The sequence below is a fragment of the Canis aureus genome, chromosome 14 (assembly GCF_053574225.1).
Source record: "Canis aureus isolate CA01 chromosome 14, VMU_Caureus_v.1.0, whole genome shotgun sequence".
NCBI lineage: Eukaryota > Metazoa > Chordata > Mammalia > Carnivora > Canidae > Canis > Canis aureus.
Window position 1 is genome coordinate 36,829,978 of NC_135624.1, and position 19,036 is coordinate 36,849,013.

The 19,036-nt window shown below is 51.5% G+C and overlaps 1 protein-coding gene across 7 annotated transcripts in view; it reads right to left on the bottom strand.

Moving 5' to 3' along the window:
• Nucleotides 1-5,633: 5,633 nt before the first annotated feature.
• Nucleotides 5,634-19,036, bottom strand: part of COL22A1 (collagen type XXII alpha 1 chain) — a 260,407-nt gene continuing 247,004 nt past the window's right edge. For 6 of the 7 annotated variants that reach the window (XM_077847369.1, XM_077847367.1, XM_077847366.1 and 3 more), the window contains 6 exons: nt 18,358-18,402; nt 16,042-16,221; nt 14,294-14,360; nt 12,011-12,193; nt 9,143-9,220; nt 5,634-6,832 (listed from right to left, as the gene is read on the bottom strand). In XM_077847369.1, the coding sequence (XP_077703495.1) occupies nt 6,645-6,832; nt 9,143-9,220; nt 12,011-12,193; nt 14,294-14,360; nt 16,042-16,221; nt 18,358-18,402 (741 nt within the window). In that variant the 3' untranslated portion in view covers nt 5,634-6,644. The remainder of the gene's footprint in view (nt 6,833-9,142; nt 9,221-12,010; nt 12,194-14,293; nt 14,361-16,041; nt 16,222-18,357; nt 18,403-19,036) is intronic. The other variant, XM_077847370.1, reaches the window with a different exon arrangement.

The window sequence follows — 19,036 nt, forward strand, 5'->3', positions numbered from 1 at the left end:
TGGATTGTTTGTTTCTTTGGTGTTGAGTTTAATAAGTTCTTTATAGATCTTGGAAACTAGCCCTTTATCTGATATGTCATTTGCAAATATCTTCTCCCATTCTGTAGGTTGTCTTTGAGTTTTGTTGACTGTATCCTTTGCTGTGCAAAAGCTTCTTATCTTGATGAAGTCCCAATAGTTCATTTTTGCTTTTGTCTCTTTTGTCTTCGTGGATGTATCTTGCAAGAAGTTACTATGGCCGAGTTCAAAAAGGGTGTTGCCTGTGTTCTCCTCTAGGATTTTGATGGAATCTTGTCTCACATTTAGATCTTTCATCCATTTTGAGTTTATCTTTGTGTATGGTGAAAGGGAGTGGTCTAGTTTCATTCTTCTGCATGTGGATGTCCAATTTTCCCAGCACCATTTATTGAAGAGACTGTCTTTCTTCCAATGGATAGTCTTTCCTCCTTTATCGAATATTAGTTGCCCATAAATTTCAGGGTCCACTTCTGGATTCTCTATTCTGTTCCACTGATCTATGTGTCTGTTTTTGTGCCAGTACCACACTGTCTTGATGACCACAGCTTTGTAGTACAACCTGAAATCTGGCATTGTGATGCCCCCAGATATGGTTTTCTTTTTTAAAATTCCCCTGGCTATTCGGGGTCTTTTCTGATTCCACACAAATCTTAAAATAATTTGTTCTAACTCTTTGAAGAAAGTCCACGGTATTTTGATAGGGATTGCATTAAACGTGTATATTGCCCTCGGTAACATTGACATTTTCACAATATTAATTCTGCCAATCCATGAGCATGGAATATTTTTCCATCTCTTTGTGTCTTCCTCAATTTCTTTCAGAAGTGTTCTATAGTTTTGAGGGTATAGATCCTTTACATCTTTGGTTAGGTTTATTCCTAGGTATCTTATGCTTTTGGGTGCAATTGTAAATGGGATTGACTCCTTAATTTCTCTTTCTTCAGTCTCATTGTTAGTGTATAGAAATGCCACTGACTTCTGGGCATTGATTTTGTATCCTGCCACGCTACCGAATTGCTGTATGAGTTCTAGCAATCTTGGGGTGGAGACTTTTGGGTTTTCTATGTAGAGTATCATGTCATCGGCGAAGAGGGAGAGTTTGACTTCTTCTTTGCCAATTTGAATGCCTTTAATGTCTTTTTGTTGTCTGATTGCTGAGGCTAGGACTTCCAGTACTATGTTGAACAGCAGTGGTGAGAGTGGACATCCCTGTCTTGTTCCTGATCTTAGGGGAAAGGCTCCCAGTGCTTCCCCATTGAGAATGATATTTGCTGTGGGCTTTTCATAGATGGCTTTTAAGATGTCGAGGAATGTTCCCTCTATTCCTACACTCTGAAGAGTTTTGATCAGGAATGGATGCTGTATTTTGTCAAATGCTTTCTCTGCATCCAATGAGAGGATCATATGGTTCTTGGTTTTTCTCTTGCTGATATGATGAATCACATTGATTGTTTTACGGGTGTTGAACCAGCCTTGTGTCCCAGGGATAAATCCTACTTGGTCATGGTGAATAATTTTCTTAATGTACTGTTGGATCCTATTGGCCAGTATCTTGTTGAGAATTTTTGCATCCATGTTCATCAGGGATATTGGTCTGTAATTCTCCTTTTTGGTGGGGTCTTTGTCTGGTTTTGGAATTAAGGTGATGCTGGCTTCATAGAACGAATTTGGAAGTACTCCATCTCTTTCTATCTTTCCAAACAGCTTTAGGAGAATAGGTATGATTTCTTCTTTAAACGTTTGATAAAATTCCCCTGGGAAGCCATCTGGCCCTGGACTCTTGTGTCTTGGGAGGTTTTTGATGACTGCTTCAATTTCCTCCCTGGTTATTGGCCTGTTCAGGTTTTCTATTTCTTCCTGTTCCAGTTTTGGTAGTTTGTGGCTTTCCAGGAATGCGTCCATTTCTTCTAGATTGCCTAATTTATTGGCGTATAGCTGTTCATAATATGTTTTTAAAATCGTTTGTATTTCCTTGGTGTTGGTAGTGATCTCTCCTTTCTCATTCATGATTTTATTAATTTGAGTCTTCTCTCTCTTCTTTTTAATAAGGCTGGCTAATGGTTTATCTATCTTATTAATTCTTTCAAAGAACCAACTCCTGGTTCTGTTGATCTGTTCCACAGTTCTTCTGGTCTCGATTTCGTTGAGTTCTGCTCGAATCTTTATTAACTCCCTTCTTCTCTTGGGTGTAGGATCTATTTGCTGTTTTTTCTCTAGCTCCTTTATGTGTAAGGTTAGCTTTTGTATTTGAGTTCTTTCCAGTTTTTGAATGGATGCTTGTATTGCGATGTATTTCCCCCTTAGGACTGCTTTTGCTGCATCCCAAAGATTTTGAACGGTTGTATCTTCATTCTCATTAGTTTCCATGAATCTTTTTAATTCTTCCTTAATTTCCTGGTTGACCCTTTTATCTTTTAGCAGGATGGTCCTTAACCTCCACGTGTTTGAGGTCCTTCCAAACTTCTTGTTGTGATTTAGTTCTAATTTCAAGGCATTATGGTCCGAGAATATGCAGGGGACAATCCCAATCTTTTGGTATCGGTTCAGACCCGATTTGTGTCCCAATATGTGGTCTATTCTGGAGAAAGTTCCATGTGCGCTTGAGAAGAATGTGTATTCAGTTGAGTTTGGATGTAAAGTTCTGTAGATATCTGTGAAATCCATCTGGTCCAGTGTATCATTTAAAGCTCTCGTTTCTTTGGAGATGTTGTGCTTAGAAGACCTATCGAGTATAGAAAGAGCTAGATTGAAGTCACCAAGTATAAGTGTATTATTATCTAAGTATTTCTTCACTTTGGTTAATAATTGATGTATATATTTGGCAGCTCCCACATTCGGAGCATATATATTGAGGATTGTTAAGTCCTCTTGTTGAATAGATCCTTTAAGTATGAGATAGTGTCCCTCTTCATCTCTCACTACAGTCTTTGGGGTAAATTTTAGTTTATCTGATATAAGGATGGCTACCCCTGCTTTCTTTTGAGGACCATTCGAATGGTAAATGGTTCTCCAACCTTTTATTTTCAGGCTGTAGGTGTCCTTCTGTCTAAAATGAGTCTCTTGTAGACAGCAAATAGATGGGTCCTGCTTTTTTATCCAGTCTGAAACCCTGCGCCTTTTGATGGGGTCATTAAGCCCGTTCACATTCAGAGTTACTATTGAGAGATATGAGTTTAGTGTCATCATGATATCTATTCAGTCTTTGTTTTTGTGGATTATTCCACTGAACTTCTTCTTAAAGGGGAATTTTAAGAGTCCCCCTTAAAATTTCTTGCAGAGCTGGTTTGGAGGTCACATATTCTTTTAGTTGCTGCCTGTCTTGGAAGCTCTTTATCTCTCCTTCCATTTTGAATGAGAGCCTTGCTGGATAAAGTATTCTTGGTTGCATGTTCTTTTCATTTAGGACCCTGAATATATCCTGCCAGCCCTTTCTGGCCTGCCAGGTCTCTGTGGAGAGGTCTGCTGTTACCCTAATACTCCTCCCCATAAAAGTCAGGGATTTCTTGTCTCTTGCTGCTTTAAGGATCTTCTCCTTATCTTTGGAATTTGCAAGCTTCACAATTAAATGTCGAGGTGTTGAACGGTTTTTATTGATTTTAGGGGGGGATCTCTCTATTTCCTGGATCTGAATGCCTGTTTCCCTTCCCAGATTAGGAAAGTTTTCAGCTAGAATTTGTTCAAATACATATTCTGGCCCTCTGGCCCTTTCGGCGCCCTCGGGAACCCCAATTAAACGTAGGTTTTTCTTCCTCAGGCTGTCGTTTATTTCCCTTAATCTATCCTCATGGTCTTTTAATTGTTTGTCTCTTTTTTCCTCAGTTTCCCTCTTTGCTATCAACTTGTCTTCTAGGTCACTCACTCGTTCTTCCACCTCGTTAACCCTCGTCGTTAGGACTTCTAGTTTGGATTGCATCTCATTCAATTGATTTTTAATTTCTGCCTGATTAGCTCTAAATTCTGCAGTCATGAAGTCTCTTGAGTCCTTTATACTTTTTTCTAGAGCCACCAGTAGCTGTATAATAGTGCTTCTGAATTGGCTTTCTGACATTGAATTGTAATCCAGATTTTGTAACTCTGTGGGAGAGAGGACTGTTTCTGATTCTTTCTTTTGAGGTGAGGTTTTCCTTCTAGTCATTTTGCTCAGTGCAGAGTGGCCAAAAGCAAGTTGTATTGGGAAAAAGAGAAAAAGAGAGGAGAGAAAGAAGGAAAGAAAAGAGAAAGAGAAAAAAAAGGGGAAGAGAAAAAAAACGAAAGAAAAAAAAAGAAGAAAAAGAGAAAGAAAAAGAAAGGAGAAAAAAAAAGGGGGGGTGGGGGAAGGAAACAAATCAGAAAGCAAAACAAAACAAAACAAACAAAAAAAAACAAAACAAAACAACAACAACAACAAAAAAAAACCCAAAAAAAAAAAAAAAAAAAAAAAAAAGAACCACAGGGGAGTATCTTCTGATTCTGTGTTCTTTAAGTCCCTTGGCTTCTCCTGGAAGTTGTCAGTCTAGCTGGTGTTCTGGGGGAGGGGCCTGCTGTGCTGATTTTCAGGTGTTAGCAGTTGGGGGAGCTGCTGTGCTCCTGCCTGGCGCAGGGCTCAGTGGGGGGTGTTTAGGGTGTTTAGGGAGGCCGCTGGAGGAACAGCCCCAGTGGCGGGGCAGCTCTGGAAACCTGGATTCAGCTCCGGCAGGAACTCCGTCTGCAGGGCCTGGAGGCTCCGGGGCGGGGCCGCTGATCTGCTCAGCTGGGGCAGGAGCGTCCTTGCTGTCCTGGGCCCTCCCGGCCTCTGCCTGTCCCCGGGGGAGGCCGGATCCTGGGCTGTGTCCCGGCGCCCTGTGCTCCGGGGCCTGCGCTGGTGGATTCGCGCTCCCGGGCCGCGCAGCCCCCTCCGCGGAGCCGCCGCCCGAGCCCCTCCGAGCTGCTCCTGGAACCGCGCAGGCCCCTCTGCACAGAGCCTCTTCCTCTGCCCGAGCCCCTCCGAGCTGCTCCTGGAACTGCGCAGCCCCCTCCGCACGGAGCCTCTTCCTCTGCCCGAGCCCGGCCGAGCTGCTCCCGGGGCCGCGCAGCCCCGTCCGCGGAGCCGCCGCCCGAGCCCCTCCGAGCTGCTCCGGGTCCCGCCGTGCGCGCTGCAGCCCTTAGGGAGCTCGGCGCACTCTCCTGGGCGCGCAGTTGCTGTTACTGTCTCAGGGAACCCGAGGGCCTCCCCGCCCTCCTGGGTCCTGCTCCAACTCCCCGCGAGCCCCTTTCCGCCCGGGAAGGTCGGTGCAGCTCCTGCTCCTCCGGGACGGGGCTCTCCTGTCCTGGGGACACTCGCCAAATAAATAAAATCTTAAAAAAAAATAAGAAATAAGAAGAAAGGCACCTGGCTGGTTCAGTCGGCTAAGCGTCGGACTCTTGATTCTGGCTCAGGTCATGACCCCGGGGTGCTGGGATCGAGCCCCACGTTGGGATCCTGAGGTCCTGGGGTCCTGGGATCGAGAGCCCCGAGTCGGGCTCCCTGCTCAGCGGGGAGTCTGTTTCTCCCTCTCCTTCTGCTTCTCCCCCTGCTCCTGCTTTCTCTCTCTCAAATAAGTAAATAAAATCTTGGAAAAAAAAATAAAAAATAAAAAGGAAGGACTCGTCACCCAAACTGAGGAGGAAACTCAGATTTATTGAGCACCTGCTTGTGTGGGCGTGTCAGGTACACACATATACTCCATGCACTTTATTTCCAAGGCAGGATCCTGGAGGCACAGAGCTCCTAGCACCCCCGGCCCGTACCCTGGCCAACTGCCCACCATCAGGAAAATGCGACAGTGGTCGTCGGACCCCCTTTATTTCACCATTAAAGTGACACCAACAGCGAGGAGCTAGAAGGAGTCTTATCCAAGGCTCAGGAGCCAAGGTAACACGCTTCCTCCGCACCAGCCTCTCTGTCTCGGGCCGGACGCAGCATCGCACGAAGCCGTGTCAACTCAAGTGCCGTGACTTCACATCCGGGACCTGGGGCGGCGAGGTGGCTGAGTGCTCCCCGAGGACCGCTTCTGTGCGCTGCACCTGCGCTCTGCATCGGGAGCTGAGGCCAGTCTTCACGTCTGCACCTTCCTTCCCTTCCTGCCTCGCCTGTCCCTCCTGGGAAGCGGCGCCCTCTGAGCCTGGCCAGGGACAGAAACCCATCGCCTCATCTTCTTAGTTTCCTTTTGAGGAAAGAGGTAAATCCGGCGAGTGTCTGGTCAGGGGTTTCATAGCACCAAGAGTTTCCTTAAAATGGGCAGCTGCTCGTCACAGGGGGGCTGTCAGAAGAACCCAGAAACAGCCCACTGCCCCACGATCAAGTTCTCCCAGCTTCGGACAAGAGGGGGAAACTGTCGGAGCCTTATTATATGAGATAATAACAATAATAACAATAATAGCGATAATAAACAATAATAATATTATTATTATTAATAATCTGACCGACCGGCAGCATCTGTTGGTTTTAATGACGTGGAGGTCTCTCAGGAAAATAAGACAAACACAAATGATAAAAGCGAAAACCAAAAACAAAAACAAAAACACACACACACACATGGCTGCAATGTCTCAAGACCTCTGGCTTCTTATCAGGCTCTGAGTTCAAGTTTCAGAAATCCACCGCCGGCCTCCCGGCATTCTGGAATCTTCTAGGGGCCCTTCACGTTACTGGGCCGTGCAGCGAGGCTGGCAAAGTAGGCACACTGGGAGGGGTCGCACTGGCCAGGGGGCCCGGGCGGTCCCGGGGGGCCAGGGTGTCCCGCTGGTCCGGTCTCCCCTTGAGGGCCGGGAGCCCCGGGGAGCCCGTCTTTAGCATAGCCAGGTTCCCCGGGTTGACCTGGGCCAAGGAGAAAAAAAAAACAAAAAAACAGAACAGAAGGTTCAGGATCCTTCTGACACCAGGAAGCAGGGCCATCTTGCTCTGCAGGACACTGTTTGGACTGGGGCAGCACTCAGGGGGCCCTCGGGGAGAAAGCAGGAGGGGTCGGCGGGGGGGGGGCAGGGACACGGGGCGGACGTGTTCCCACGCGGTTCTAGGAGACACAGCTGGATTGTGAGTGGGGCGCCAAGTCCTCCTCATTAACCATCAGCCCCCATTCACGTGTCCCTAGAGATTCCCGATGATGTTCCGTTACCCGGTGTCCAGCGTGTCCCGAATAGTCTGTGGTTTCTAGGCTCTATCTGTATGTTAAACGTGAACTGTGTTCTTGGACTACATTCACTTATTCCGAAAGTCGGGGCCAGAGATAATATAAACAAGATGTGAGTAACTGTCCGATGGATGGTCCCTAATTTAGACTCAGAAATATTACAGTAATAGGCAAACTCCTATTCCTATATTTAGCAAACATCGTGATTTTATATATGATCAATCTATGTCCCTTTTTGCTTCGGCCACTGGGAAGCTCACCGCTGAGTGTTTTGGCTAACCCTATCACCTCTTGAGTCACCATGTTAGAAAATCTGAGTCTCCCTATAAAAGAAGCAAAAAAGTACATTTTTCCCCTTAAAAAGGTCTTCAGACATTTCACGAACTCTAAAATTCGTGAGTGCTTTGGTAGTGATTTAATCCATGGTCCTGCCTCGACCAGCGTCATTGATGCCTTTTTTTTTTTTTTTTTTTTTTAGTGTCACTGATTCCTTCTGCAGAGGAGAATCACTGAGGTACGGTCACTACCTAAACCTCATCCTCATCCAAGTATTTCCCCTTTCTAAACGGTTTCTGTTCTGCCTTTTAATCTTTATTTGGAATTGCCTTATTTTAAAAATATTCGTGGGGCACCTGGTTGGCTCGGTCAATGGAGCACATGACTCTTGACCTTGGGGATGTGGGTTTGAGCCCCACATTGGGTGTCAAGATTACTTAAAAATAAAACCTTCAGGACACCCGGGTGGCTCAGTGGTTGAGCACCAGCCTTTGGCTCAGGGCGTGACCCCGGGGTCCTGGGATCGAGTCTCGCATCGGGCTCCCTGCAGGGAACCTGCTTCTCCCTCTGCCTATGTCTCTGCCTCTGTCTCTGTGTCTCTCAGGAATAAATACATAAAATCTTTTAAAAAAGAATAATAAAAAAAATAAGGCCTTTAAAAAATAAAAAGAATATTTTTAATGTTATAAGCTATTAGAAAGTAGGCAAGCTGTCAAAAAATAAATCTTGAAAATATATTTCTGGCTCTCTTCTCTAATAGGAGTAGCAACATGCATCTGGGGCTGGAAATTTGGAAAATCAAGAAGATATAAATACTAAAATTAGAATTACCCATAGGTCTCATACTCAGAAATGCCCCCACGTGGTCAGATAAAATGGAATTAAATAAAAACAGGAACCTCAACCAGGTGGACTTGGGTAACACCCCAGTCTAGTCCCCTCCACCTTCTTCTTTAAAAAAAAAAAAAAAAGATTTTATTTATTTATTCATGAGAGACACAGAGAGAGAGAGGCAGAGACACAGGAAGAGGGAGAAGCAGGCTCCATGCAGGGAGCCCGATGCGGGACTTGATCCCGGGACCCCAAGATCATGCCCTGGGTTGGAGGCGGTGCTAAACCACTGGGCCACCGGGCTGCCCTCACCTCCACCTTCTACTCACACCCGTCCTCTTGGGCCACCGCACTGCTGTGCCCCTGAGGTGGCCCCACGTGGCCAACCTGCCCAGGTTGCAGGACTGCAAGCCCCACGGCCCAGGGAGCCCCCCACACGAGCCAGGCGTGTGCTGCCCACCTGGCCACCGGGCCAGCACGGCCCCATGCGCCTTCTGAGAAATAGTAAGGGGGCCCCACCATGTGCATGGCGGGAAAGACGGATGGCCCGGTCACGCCACCCTAAACGAACGTCATCGGGTCCAAGGAGACAGCATGAAGGGGAAGGAGTTCCCCACGCTGCCTGGTCCCATTTTGCTCCCAGCCAGGCTTCCTCAGGACTGGTTCATGGGAGAAACCCCAACAACTCAGGGGGTTACTAGGGTTTGTGGTAGTTGTCCTTTTATGCAAGTCAAGAAGTTGGCGTCTTAGAAAGATTCGGGAAGAACAAATCCCTGCTCCTAGTTCCTCTCAGACAAAGCCAGCCCCGACCAGCTGCTGTCCCTGGGGAGCGGGGGACTCCCCACTCACCCCGAGGGCCGCCCACCCGGGACCCCAGGAGCTCTCCCTACCTGGGACGCCGGGCGGGCCCATCTCGCCCCGGAGGCCCACTCCAGGCGCACCTGGGTCTCCTTTGGCTCCTCGCTCACCTGTGAGAGAGACGCGCCTTAGGTGGTGGAGACCCTGGGTGAGGGTGGGCACGGGTGGCCCCGAGCAGGTGCAGGGCAGGAGGGGGCGCGGGAGCCTCCCCCCCACCAAGCTTGCTCAGCCATTCTGCACCCTGGGCTGCTGATGCTCGTTCACACTCACTCACAGCCACTCACACTCAAGCATGGGCTTGATTCAGGTACACGCATGTGAGCACCAGAACAGACGGCAGCGTCCATCGCCCCCGCCAGCACGCTCAGCCACATGGCAACACCCGTCCAGGGGCACGTGGCCCAACGTGCACACACATGCACGTTCTCACACAACTAACAAAGATATATGCACACTCATATACACACACAGACTCACTCGGACATGGCCACCCAGATGTGCACGGCCACACGCTCTCTCCCTGGTACATACACATGTCCACACGGCCACACGCACTCTCCCATGCAGACAGACACACATCCACATGGCCACATGCTTTCTCCCCGGTACACACACATGTCCACACGGCCACACGCACTCTCCTGTGTAGATACACACACGTCCACACGGCCACACGCTCTCTCCCTGGTACACACACACACATCCACACGGCCACACGCTCTCTCCTATGTAGACACACACACATCCAAATGGCCACACATTCTCCCCAGTACACATACATGCGTGTACACGGCCACATGCACTCTCCCGTGTAGACACACACATGTCCACATGGCCACACATACTCTCCTCTGTAGAGATACACACGTCCACAAGGCCACATGCTCTCTCCTTTGTATACACACACAGATCCACAAGGCCACACGTGCTCTCCTGTGTAGACACACATATGTCCACACAGCCTCATGCTCTCTGCCTTGTATATATACACATAGATCCACACAGTTTCTCTCTCTCTCATACACACACACACACACACACACACACGGCTGCACAGCCACATGCACTGTCCCGTGTATTGTATACACATATACATCTACACAGCCACATGAGTTCTCTTATGTATACACACACGTCCACAAGGCCACACAGTCTCTTCCATGTATACACAGACGTCCACAAGGCCACAAGCGCTCTCCTGTGTATATACACATACATCTACACAGCCACACAAGCCCTCCTGTGTATACACACACATGTCCACACAGCCTCACGCTCTCTCTCAAGTACATACACCTGACAACCTACACCCACTCATGCTTGCCTGCATTTCCCGGGCTCTCACAGCATTTCACCTGAACCGGTGGGACCTGGGTGACAACAATCAACACTCTAGACCCTGTGGGCAGTTACGACAACAGGTCTACTCTCAAGAAGCTTCACATCCAGGAAGAGATGGAACAGGGCACAAGAGCACTCCTATTCGCAGCAGAATGTGCTAAGTACCATCACAGCAAGTTAAAACCACACGGAAGTTTCAGAGATAGTCCCTTCTCTCAGGGAGGAAACTCAAGATCATGTGTGAGTTCATACCACACATATTGGATTAAACCATCTCAACTTTTTTTTCATCACTTTTTTTTTTCCCTGTTGTTTCCAGAAATCTCCTTGTGGCAACACATTTTCTTTTGTAATCCAAATTGAAATTTTGCAAGTTCATGGAGACATTAGACCGTTCGTATTTATTGTTGTAACTGCCACACTGAGTCAGTTCTGTCCAAGTCTGGTGTTTCCTACGCTTTATGCTTTCTTGTTGACAGCTAGTTCATTTATTTTGTTCTATGAACCAGCAGAGCTAGGACTTGAGCACAACAAAAAGAATTTTCAGTAGGAAAAACATTATAGGGAATGAATGAATGAATGAATGAATGAAGAATTAGTAAGGAAGCAGCAGGGGAAAGAGGAGGATGTTAGGGGCATCCATGTCCATACTCTCCAGTGGTAGCCAAAATCTGGTGTTTCTGTACCCCAGGCTCACCTGTCCCCACCTGCACTCACCCCAGGCTCACCCCTCCCTCACCTGCACTCACCCCAAGCTCACCCCTCCCCCACCTGCACTCACCCCAGGCTCACCTGTCCCCACCTGCACTCATCCCAGGCTCTCCCCTCCCACACCCTATACTCACCCCAGGCTCACATCTCCTCCACCTGTACTCACCCTAGGCTCACTCCACCATGTTACCCCTTCCTCCCCCTGCACTCACTCCTCCCCCACCCCATGCTCATTTCTCCCCAGAGAGGAGCTCATGATCTGGTTGATGAGTCTGGCTTTTGTCCTCCCTCTTGTTTTCCCACCTGCCTGCCTGCAGAGAGGGTGCACTCTGGCCTGCTTGTCTCCATCACTAAGGGGGTCAGGCGCTGCCCTTTGGAGGAGAGATCTGCTGTTGCCCAGAGCGGCCCAATCCAGGTGAGCCCTCTACCTGAGAGCTGGAGAGGTGGCAGCCCTTCCAGCTGCAGCTCCAAGCCACTTGGCTGCATTCTAAAGCTGGCGTCCAACACCCCACGTGCCTGGAGACAGAACATCTCTCTTCCTCAGCTAGCCCTCACCTCGGAAGGGGAAAGGGGGCATCTGGTGCCACCCCTGCAACTAGAGCAGGGGCGACAGGGAGAGCAAGGAGTGAGTGGGAGGCAGCTGGTCTGCTCTTCCTGGTGGAAGCGTATGTGTACAAAAATGTCAAGTATGAAAACCTCCAGTACAGATGAAAACATCACTTGATGCCAAAACCCAGAGTGAGACTAAGCTGGTGGCAGGGAGTGGGACCAGTTATGCACACTCGGCTAGGGGTGCTCCCTCCAGCCCTCCTCCATGCCACCGGTGGCTCCTCTGGGTCCTCACTCACCTTTGGGACCCATGGGTCCAGAGGGTCCTTCCAGACCCCCCTGCCCGGGCCGTCCTGGCTCCCCCACGGGGCCTGCTCGGCCTGGAAGCCCATCTTTTCCCGGGGGCCCCGGGGGTCCGGGTCGGCCTTGGGATGACTTCATGTGCGCCGGCGGCCTCTGGGCCAGGAGGTAGGCGAGTCTGGCTACGAAGGAGAAAAAACAGAGATGTTCGCGAAGGAGGGAGACGGACAAAATGAGGGCCGGGGCTCCCTGTGTAGCTTGGGCCTCAGGAGACTGTAGGAGGCACAGAGGAGCGACGACATCAACCATGGCCCAGCACGGGCAGCGTGCCCACCGAGCTCAGCCCCGCCGGCCGGGGCCTCCAGGGAGCTCCTTGACCTCTCTGAGCCTTCACGTCCTTGTCTGGCAAATGGAAGCAATGAGATCAGATCCCACCTGCCCCACCGGGCAGAGTGTGAGGACGGGCATTAAGACTGTGCTCAGTGGACGCTGCTGGCACCTATCATGGCACAGCTGGCGGCGGTGACAGTCCCTCCTGCAGCAGGAGGAGTTGTGATAACTGTCAGCTGGGGAGGTTGAGGCAGGGGGTGAGACTTAGTGGCTTACAGAGCGATACAGTGACTTATCTAAGTCACTAAGTGCTGGATGTGAGGTCATCAAGGATCCTCACATTCTAATGTTAAGGCTATAGAATTGGTTAAAAACCCGGAGGTGCAGTGGCTTTCCACCACATAGGGGATACAGTGCCCATCTGATGGCCACCGGGAGACCATCACACAGTCAGGCCCAAGCGCTTCTCGCAGGTGACTGATCCCAGAGAGGCTGGAGGGTCACCCAAGCCCCAGGGTTTTGGTGGTAAAACCAAGGCAGGGGCAGGGTCTTCTGAGTGCCCTGGTGATTGGCTTCCCATGAGCATCGACCTCCCATCTTCCTACACGAGGTGGCAGGCAGGGTGCAGGCCTGCCTGAGACATGAACAAATGGTTTAACCGTTTTGAGCCTTAATTTCCTCATCCTTGCCATGGAGCTGTGCTTCCTCTTCAAAGGCTATTTGGAAGAAAGGCCCCCGCCCAGCAGATGCTCCATCCGAATCTTTTTTTCAGAACAGGTCTTATCTCTGCTCTTGGGCTAGAAACTCCCCAAGGGCTGAAGTCATTTCTGTCACTGGCAACTCTGACGCCCAGAAAGCAGAGCTCAGAGCCGCCCACGCGGGAGGCCTCAGGACATGACCCACCCAGTGGCAACCGCCATCCCAGCCTTTGGTTCCTTTCCTTTCTTCGGCCTTCGCCCTCGCCCTCACCCAAACCCCAGGCCCCTGCCATCTCTTCCAGGTAATGGTCTTTGGCTCTCCTGGGTGTGGAGAGGGACTGTGCTGGCCCAGACACTCTAAGAGGGCTGGGGGGAGGGGTGGGCATCTTGTCCAATGCTGTGTCCTTATACTCAACTCAGTCTGACATAGGGTTGGTGCAAATAACTCCCTGAGATGTGAGCATGCGAGTGAATGTGCCCTCCCATTCTGTCCACCTGGGTCCTGAAGAGTTATGGGTGTCTGGCCTTCCCTGTCATAGACTGTCCATGACTTTCCTCCCCAACTACCTTCCAGCACGGAGCGGAGTGGGGACAGCTCCCACTCAGGAGCAGGTGGCGTGTAAGAGCAGGGCTTGCTGTCTGCACACAAATCCTGCTCAGACGCTTGTCACATCTTCCACTTCTGGTGAGTTACTTGGCCTCTCTGTTCCTAACAATCAAGCACACCTCCTGATCATTGGGGGTGCAAGCCTCCTGCATGGAGGCTTCCATGCATCACCTTGTAGGTGCTTAGGAGACCACCTGACCTATGGATGCCAAGCCCCACGTACTGGCATTACTGCTACTTCTGACCTTGTTCCCTCCCTGAGCACCTGCTGTGTACCAGGCTCATGCAACAGCGTGGGATTTAACAATAAATCATCAGTACAGCAGGATTGAAAGGAATCTGGGTCCCTGAAAGCACTATGAATCCCTGCTCCCTGGAGACTGAATGCACAGAATAAATGACTCGTGGTGGCAAAGTGGGTTCTGTTGATGGTGAGCTGCCCTAGCTTAGAGGTCTTCAAGCAGAGGTAAAGACCCGCTCTGGAGAGGGATCCGTGTGTCTAGAGCCTGCACGGTGTTCCTCACGTTTCTGGCATGGTTTCTACACGCGAGCTGCTCTCCCAAAGCCTTTTCCCAGAAAGGGGCTGCTTCCCAGGCTCTCCAGAGGCCTGTATGTGCCCAAGGCTGTAGGCAAGTCCAGCTACTCACTTTCCAGCTGTTTCTCGAGCTCCTCTTGGATGAGCCGTCGCAGCGTGTCCACGGAGGGGGACTCCCCCTGCAAGGGAGGGAAGGCCGAATTACTTCTCTCCCCGGTGACTCTGGCCACCCAAGACCCCTGATGGCTCCGGAAAGAAGGGGCACAGGCAATACGTGGCACCTTTTCCTGGTCCAAGCCTTACCACACCCAGAATCACCTCCTTCTCCCTCGGTCACAAGGGCAGCATCCTCCCATCCCCTACGGTGACCAGAGGCCTCGGCCACCCCTCTGTCCACACCCGTCACACTCCCTAGTAGGGGCTCCTCCCTGCGAGGCCATTTCCCCAGCGCTGGACCTGAGAGGTCTGGCCCCCGTCTCTCCCTGCCAGAGTCCTGTTCACTTCTGGGGCAGCTCACTGGCTGCCTCCCCATGGATTCCTCTTAGATTTCCCTGGCCATCCGCTTGGGTCCTCTGGCTCCCAGGGTCTGGCTTTCCTTGCTCTGTTTCCTTGGTCCTACCCAGGTGCCTTACAATCCTGTGCTTGGTTCATAGAAGCTGATGAGTTTATGGGCCAGAGAAGCAGAGTGCTGCCTCTGGGCTCACATGGTGACAGGTGATTTTTTTTTTAAGATTTTATTTATTCATGAGAGACACAGAAAGAGAGGCAGAGACCCAGGCAGAGGGAGAAGCAGGCTCCATGCAGGGAGCCCGACGTGGGACTCGATCCCAGGACCCCAGGACCACGCCCTGAGCCCAAGGCAGATGCTCAACCCTTGAGCCACCCAGGCGTCCACAACAGGGGATTCTTAGAGGAACCCTGAGGGTCTCCTGGCGCTCCTGTCTGCAGCCCCAGCACCTGGCAGGGACCCAGCCTTTGCACGACATGGATTCCATGTCCCTATTGTCTTTTCTTTTCTGCTCAATCTTTTATGCTCATCCCAGAACTTCCATCGCTAGCTGCAGCAGCAGGACTAGGAGAGCTCAGCGAGGACCCAGGGGGCCATGGAAGCACCCCATGTCCTGCGGTCCCCCTCTTGGACTTGGCCAAGAGTCTCAGACCCCAGCCACTGAGAAGTGATCGAACCAGAGTGTCAGAGCTACCAGTGACATCGGAGATCACCTGGACCTACGCTCCGAAGACAGGAGGGTCCCCAGGGGACCACAGCGCTGCTGAGAGGAAAGGTGAGGTCACCTGGACTCGGAAACCACCCCCTCCACCGCTTCTTCCCTGGGCGGCTCTGCTTTCTTCTCCAGTGTGTGCTCACGTTACAGGTTTGTGTAAAACAAGAGTCCTGGCACTAGGATAAAGTACGTTTTGGGGAAAAAACACTAAACAAGCCTGTGCTTTGGTGTCTGGGCAAAGCAAGACCCAGAGGGAAAGTGAGTGGCCCAGATGGGCAGACAGAGGAATGGCAGAGGCAGCAGCCCTGGGCGGGCAGGCCGTCCCACGGGAAGCAGGTTCTCAGTTACCATCTGTGCAGGATCCGGGGACAGATGAGCTCTAGAGCCCAAGGACGTTGGTCCCGAGGAGTCACTGCACTAGAGGAGGGAGCAGGAGGGGGCTCTGCTCTGGGGCGCGCCCGAGCTATGCACACTGTCTCACCTAGTCAGCGGGACAAACCTGACGGGAGACGGTCCCCTTACCCCTTTGGGCAGATATGGGAGGGCAGGCTCAGAGGGGGGTCTGGAACCTGGTCCCTCTGAAGGCCACGCACCTCATCAGCATCCCCCGAGGTGGAGGCAGCACCAGCATCCTTACCCTGAGTCCTGGAAATCCTGGCTGGCCCGGAGGCCCTGGGGGCCCGGCCACTCCATTCTCCCCGGGCGGTCCTTGGGGGCCCATCAGGCCCGTGAGGCCTTTGTGACCAGGGATTCCAGGGTCGCCCGGCTGGCCCTTCCCACCGGGAGGTCCTTTGTCACCTCTGTTCCCGGGATCTCCCTAGAGGAGGGAAGAAGCACGTCAGTGAGAAGAGGACGGGCAGGTGCACACAGGCCTGCTGGAACCTCCCGCTCCCTCCTCGTTAGTGGGCCCTCATGGGATGACACTGACTGGGACTCTCCCAGCTCTGACCCAGACTCTGAAGACCTGGATCAGTGACTTGGGAACCACGACAACCACAGCCCCATCCAGTCCTCTGCCCAATTTGCTACTTGGAGTCTGACCAATAAGGTCCTGGTTGTTGGTGGTGGGTCTGGAAATAGGCGGCCACGTTGGCGAGCTCGGGGTGTCACAGGACTCCCTTGCTGGCAGGTAGCAACAGGGGGGAGGGGAGGGGAAGCCAGATGGTAGCTGGAAATGGGCACGGCCATGGCCGTGACCCAGAGCCAAGGACGGGGAAGACTGCGGGCCTGAAACTAGCTCCAACACATACGCCTCGACAAGAAACAAATAACGGACAAAGTCTGGTATGTTCCAGGGCTTGAGCAAAAGGGAGATGCAGATTTATAACCACATGGTTCTGCATGCACGGACCCTGGAGGGCACAAGGGAAATGTCCCGCGACGGACCCTGGGAGGGGGCCGGGGGCGTAAGGGGTACCCTGGTAGAGGAGTACCTGCTTTTCATTGCACCCTCTATTTTGCAATTTGCAAATGTCTGCATCGCTTTCTCAACAGTATCAAAAAGTACAGTGAATTTCAAATGAATTTAGCCAGACCCGAGAGCAGTCCTGACTTAAATTTCTCAGGTGTGATGCATTCCACGGGGTCTCTGTCATCTGTCGGTGATGGGGGGTCGGTGGCGGTCCTGGTGCTTCGTGCTCCTGAATGCCGAGGCCCCATCACAGCTGTGATACAGCACTTCCTATTCATTAAATGTCTCAATATCACTTTGCAGGGGAGGACTCGTCCCAGATTTCAAATGTTCCCAGGAGTGCAAAGGAATGCGGAGCCTGACGGCTCCCTGGCAACGTTCCACCAAACCACTTAACAGAGAGAAGGCAATTCTCCACTTATTGATTAGGTATTAGAGGAGAGATTCATATTTGTGGTCTGAGCTCCCTGGCTGCCAGCCAAAACTCAAAACTCAAGCCATCCCTGGCAGCCAGAGCTCCCAGGGGCTCCTGTGTGACACGGGGCTGGGGGCCCTCAGTGGCTTCTCAGAGACAGCCCCCCTCCCTGGCTCCATCCTCAGGAGCCCACAGCCATAGCACACGGGAGTCAAGTCACTCGGTAAGAAGGAGGGAGAGAGAGAATGAGTTTCGGGGGGTGGGGAGAGCGACTATCTCTGACACCCTCTGTTTCCTTTCCACTGCTCTCTCTTCTCCGTCCTGTAGGAGAAACCCAGTTCTTCACCCATCCAACGTGCAAAGAAAGCAGACATAAATTCTCGGCAGGTCCATGGGAAACAAGCCAGGCAGGGGTGGGGTGTGGGGTGGCGGTGACATCCACATGGTGCAACAGTGTGACAGTGGGACGGCTGACCCTACAGAGGGATGCATGTTTAATTCCTCCAAAGCGAGCGACAGTTGTCACAAGTGTGAGAACATCACCACCACCACCCGCGCACACACACACACACACACACACACACACACACACACACACTGGCATTTTTTGGGGGGGGGGATAAAAAGAAGAAAAAACACCAAACCAAAAAAAAACCCAAAAAAACAGAAAAACAAAACAAAACAAAAAAATTAAAAAAAACCTCCCCCTGTTGTTTTTCAGAGGAATGAGATGTAAAGAAAGGCTTCCTGAGTGTGGCGCCAAGGCGATTCATTATGGGAAAAATCTGTTCCCTTGTCACCTCCAGCGACAAATCTGGCTCCTGGCAAATTGGCACTTTGGTAGCTGAGCACGTCACACACAGGGAGAGAGGGAAATCTGTCAAAGTCTCAGAACGCCTGCCTTTGAATTTGTAATTGCAATGATTTTACTCCTTAAAATAACATCCAAAAAAATGGAAAAATAACAACATTCACTACAAGGATCCCTTTGTGGGCTAATGATTTTCCAGGGACCAGTGGAGTGGCACGTTCTTCGTCAGGCTTGGCTGTTGCTCACTGACCGCCTAGGACAAAGTCCCCGTGCCGCCTTGAAAAGGTCACATTCGGGAACGACCTCCCCCACTTACCCTGTCTCCTTTGGGTCCTGGCTCTCCGGGCTTCCCAGGGATGCCCTGCAGAGAGTACAAAGAACGATGGTCACTGAACCATGGCCACCCGTCTGCGACCCCGTGTGCCGACCCCAAGGGGTGCCAGGGAAATCGGGTCCCCCAGGAGCCCCTGTCTGTCTGTCCGGACACTGCAGATATCACATCCTTCCCTCCTCTGCCCACCCGGGACCGATGGCACCAGCCCCTGCCCGGCCCTTTTCGGATTCCTCCTCTGCCTTTTTCCAGGATAGACCCCTGTCCCCGAACATACCCAGGAGGCCCTGCAGGACGTGGACTCTGATAAGCCCTCACTGCCTGTGAGGCCTGGGCTCCCTGGCCTCCTGCTGACCTGAAAGACCTCCGTGACCGCCCGCTGCAGGGAGCACGGGGTTGTCCTGCCTCCTGGTCTCTGCAGCTCACCTTCCTGCTGCCTGCAGCACACTCCCCTCCGTCCCGCATAGAGTCTGTGCCCCCTGAGTTTATGTGCTGAAGCCATAACCCCCAGAGTGACTACTAGCACGCGGGGTCATTAGAGGGGATGCAGGTGTGGGTAAGGTCATGGGGGTGGTCCCATGATGGAAACAGGGAGATGAGCACAGAGACCAGGGAGCCCACTGGTGTAATGAGGGGAAGATGGCATACAACCTGCTGACACCTT